A 4,299-nucleotide genomic window follows, 5' to 3' on the forward strand; every position below is an offset into this window, starting at 1 on the left:
TCATAATGTTCATTCTTTAGTCCCTGGCATGCTTGTCTGTGCTCAGGGATCATTCATTCTCAGACAAGGTTATTTAAAAGCATTGCTTGGGCTGCAGGATCTGTTATTTTTCTATCTAAACTGGTCTGCACTCTTAGTATAAAATCTGGAAGAGCCTCAGTTGGCTTCTGCTTCAAAAAGGTTAATGCAGAAGTTTCTCCAGGCACGTGGGACAATGGTGTTTAGCGATCCCAAGCTTGCAGGGCACATAAGCGAATCTGCTCTATACATCCAGCAGGGATTTCAGCTTGCTGAATTCCTGTGGAGTAATTACCCTGGCCAAAAAGCTGGTCATAATTCCAATTCCAGTTGGTGGATCCTGTCCTGGTTGAGGTCTCAGCTGCTGATTATGAGTTTCATTTCTCTTAGCTTGCATTAGGCACTCATCTCTAAATAAGGCTTCCCATTGTACAAATAATGGACTGGGGAGGGTAGATCTACAAATGTCTCTCCAATCCTGGGGAAGCAGGTTAGTATTAAATGTCTGCAGTATGGATTTAGTCCAAGGAGCATGAATTCCATCCTCCCTTACAGCCTGTCTCAAATCTTTAAGCTCTGCTGCAGGGAGTGGATACCAGGCTAGGGGACGCTGCCTGGTTATTTGTAAATTGACAGGAAAAGCCTCTATTGGTGGGTTTTGGGGGTCCTGAGACCGCTGAGGCTGGAAATTTTGAGGCTGGCAGCTTTCATTGTCCCTATCGTTACACAGCTGCTCTGCAACTGAAAGGCATGTCTCCACAGGGGGTGGAGGTCGCCGAGGTGGAGGGGGAGGAGGGAATTTTGCCTGAGAATTTTTGGAAGCTTTTGAAATTTGGGCTTTAGTATCTGGGCTTGTTAAATCAGCTAGAGAGGGGTAAGGATTAATTCTACTGATGGGTGGATTTTGTTTGGTTTGGTCAGATTTTAATTTTGAGGCTGTTGAATTTGTTACTGGGCTGTTTTGGGGATCTTTTTGATCTAAAGCCTCTTTTTTATTATTTTCTGGTGCCTGTAAATTCTCATTAATTCTAGGTGGATTTTTTAAACATTGCTGGATGGCTGCCATTATTGGAAAAAAGGAAAGAGGAAAATTATGCTTTTCTTGGGCTTCTTTCTTATATGCCAAATGTGAAAGAAAGCTCCACACCTCTGGATCAGATATGTCTGCGGATATGATCCAGGGTGCAAATTGGTACACCTCATTCCAAAATTTTAAGCTTTCCTCTTTTGCAATTTTAAGTCCTCTGGATTTGAGTAGAGTTTTAAGAGAACGAATCTGAAGCTTTTTTTTTGCATGATACAGAATTTCCCATTGTAAAGGGAGGGTGTTTTTACAGCAATTGGACACTAGAGGGGAGAAGCGCCTTTGCAGAAAAAAAGTTGCAGTTTTAAATTTTGCTCTGGCAGCCGCTTTTGGCTACAGGCGCTCGGCAGGAGTTAGCTAATTTGAATTTTCACTGAACTGGCTTCTAGCTGCTGCTGCTTGAACGCTTGGGACAGGGTAGAGGAATTTGCCTGACTCCAAAGCTTAGGTCGTGATCCCTGGAATCTTTGGGGATTTTTCTCTAACAGTGTTCAGATAGAAAAGTTGAGAAGTGACGGTTTCCAAAGGGACGTTCCTGAAATTAAAATTTCAGGGGATCACAGTGGCTCCCAGTCACAAGACCTGCCCGCAAATTTGAGAGGCTGGCGGCCAACCCTAATGGTTCTTACTTGGCCAATGCGTCACCAGGTTTGATATTAAAGAGATGTCTAGATAGAGGTCTTTTGTCCACACCTATACAGGCAGTCGGGGTCCCCCAGGGATTCAGAGAGACCTTTAGTTAACACCAGGGGGTAGCCCTGGCCAGGAAACCTCAGTTGTCTCTCTGGTCCTAGTGGTCCCTCGCAAGGACTTCTAGACCGGAAGAGAAAGGAGGAAATTTTAGAAGAGAGGAAGAGATTAGATTACCCTCCTGAGTGGGAGGGATACTCACGGATTCTAGCGTTTCTGTGGGCACCAGCTCCTAGCTGGCACGAGGTTTAGAGGCTAAGCTCCACGTTGTTCAGAGGGTCCCACGTTGTGCCGCCAGATATGGGGCATGCGCACTCCCAGAATGGCACGACGGATCTGCAGGCTCCCCTGCCGGTGTGCGTGCGCTCTCTGGTGCTGACAGCCTTTCTGCTACTGGAGCACTGTCCAGCCGAAATCCTGTCCCTTTTCCACCTGTGTACTTTTCCTCAGGATGCGAGGTCCACTGGCCACCTGGACCTCACGGGAGAAGTACGAAGACAGCGAAAGCTAGGATGTCCGTAAGTCGGTCACGAGGGAATGCTGCCCCCAGGAGAGGCTAGGTTGCAGGTAGTAAGGCACAGGACTCAAGGCTTGGCTTAGTCTGTGTTACAGCTTTATTAAATGTCTCTGCTCTCAGTAATTCAGCAGCTCTGCGACCCAGCTCTCTGTGTCACAGCTTTCTGCAACCCAGTTCTCTGTCTGTTAAGAGAAAACTAGGATACTCATACCATGGGGGTAGTGGTAAAAGCTTTGACTGTTAGATGCTTTGTGAGGCATTCTATTTACATATGGAAGTGGGTTTCTGCCAGACTGCTGTCTGCCTGGAGAAATTACAGGAAGGCATGGTACCTTTCAGAGCCAAAGGCCATGTTTATGTTATGGCATTTGTGGCGGACACTTCAAAAGGAGAGACAGGAAAGATGCCAGGAAGACACCCTGCTATGAAAGGAGCCCTCAGCACATGATCCTGAGCTGCATGAGCTGTCTGGTCATGAAGGGACTTCTACTTTGCATAACAGAGGTCTCCAACAGGTGTGATGATGAACTTCCACTCTGATCTCCAACAACCATTCCAGAAGTTTTTAGGCTGAAACTGGTGGCTTTCAATACATGCAATAATTGTCTGTTGCCCATTTATAGTTTTAGCATAAACAGTACAGAAGCCATTGGAATAATGATCTTTCATATAAGCTTTTAAAGCGCTGTCACAGGATTCTCTCCATGACTTCAAACCTCCATCTACATCCTCTGGTTGGGGGTCACTCGTGTCTTTCCATAAGTGATCAAACTTAAAGGAAATTTTGTTTCTTGGATCTAAAAATCTGCTACTGCCCAGGTCACCATGCTCAGTGATTAGGACCTGATCTTCATATCCTTCTATCTTCACAGGTGTGAACTGATCCATGTTATACTGGGCAAATGCATGTGCTGCCCCTTCCTTGAGGAGATTGTCATTAAGTAGTAGCCAGACATCATTGAATACTTCATTAAACTTTCCTGGGGGTGTATGGGTGATAAACTTAGCAGCTATGCCTACCTTTTCCTCGTCTGACACCAGGTCCTCAAAATTGGCCATCTTAGCTGCTCTGGCCTAGCCCAGCGGCTGGCTGGGAACCATTATTATTAAAAGGGTTTATTAAATTCTGAGCAGGGTTATAGTAGTTTTCCTTAAGAGATTATGCTGGAGGTTGGGTGCCAGTTGCTTCTCTTTACCTTGTGTTTAGAGGTCTTTGATAGACCACTCTCTGAACTATAAGGTCTACCTGGGAACTTAAAGCACAATGTGTATATGGTAATATTAACTCATTTTATTATCTTATATAATAAGATGATGCTGCACAGTACTCTTCTGAGTCAGAGAACTCCATCTTTATGACTTCAGCTGTGCCTGCTTATAAAAGGTTATCATAATTGGGCTTGCTGATGGTTGTTATTCCTTCATTAAAGAGGAGATAAGCAGGGTCATTGGACCCTCACCTGGGTACCCAGCCATTCTTCCCAGCCAGCTGTATGTAATTCTGCCCTAATTGTGAATGGTCTCCTGAATTTGAAAGGACTATAGTAGTAAAGATTTATATATAAAGATTAAAATGACAGGATATTTCCAGAATAGAAGGGATAATGAAACTCATTTTAAACAAACTTATTAAAAGGTCTGAACAGGTTTATCGAGATACAGAGTTGTTAATTTTCAGTCCACTCCTGGCTTGTACTGCAAAATGGGTTACAGATTTGGATTAAATGGGTACAGATAAGTATTGGGTTTCCTATGACTACTGAAAGATGCCTTTTATGTTTCTCTGTATTATGCAAATGTTACTTTTGGCACTTTCTTTTGCCCATAACAAGAATGATTTGGCTCAAGAAAAACTAGGTCTACCTCCTTGAACCAGATGTTTGCAATCTATAAGGAAAGAGTTCTGTGAAGCTTGGTCTGAATTCTGATCAGTTTATTTCCTGTCCATGGGTATGTGATGTAATGCCTCCCTTCCTTCCGAAAACTGTAA

The 4,299-nt window shown here is 44.1% G+C and overlaps 1 protein-coding gene across 1 annotated transcript in view; it reads right to left on the minus strand.

The window, feature by feature from the left end:
- Positions 1-3,368, minus strand: part of LOC103725202 (F-actin-capping protein subunit alpha-1-like) — an 8,830-nt gene extending 5,462 nt beyond the window's left edge. The window contains 2 exon segments of the mRNA XM_029558350.1: positions 1,066-1,077; positions 2,823-3,368. Coding sequence (XP_029414210.1) covers positions 1,066-1,077; positions 2,823-3,368 — 558 coding nt within the window.
- Between the last annotated feature and the right edge of the window lie 931 nt (positions 3,369-4,299).

The sequence above is a fragment of the Nannospalax galili genome, unplaced genomic scaffold, assembly GCF_000622305.1.
Source record: "Nannospalax galili isolate Female #2095 unplaced genomic scaffold, S.galili_v1.0 scaffold85, whole genome shotgun sequence".
Classification (NCBI taxonomy): Eukaryota; Metazoa; Chordata; class Mammalia; order Rodentia; family Spalacidae; genus Nannospalax; species Nannospalax galili.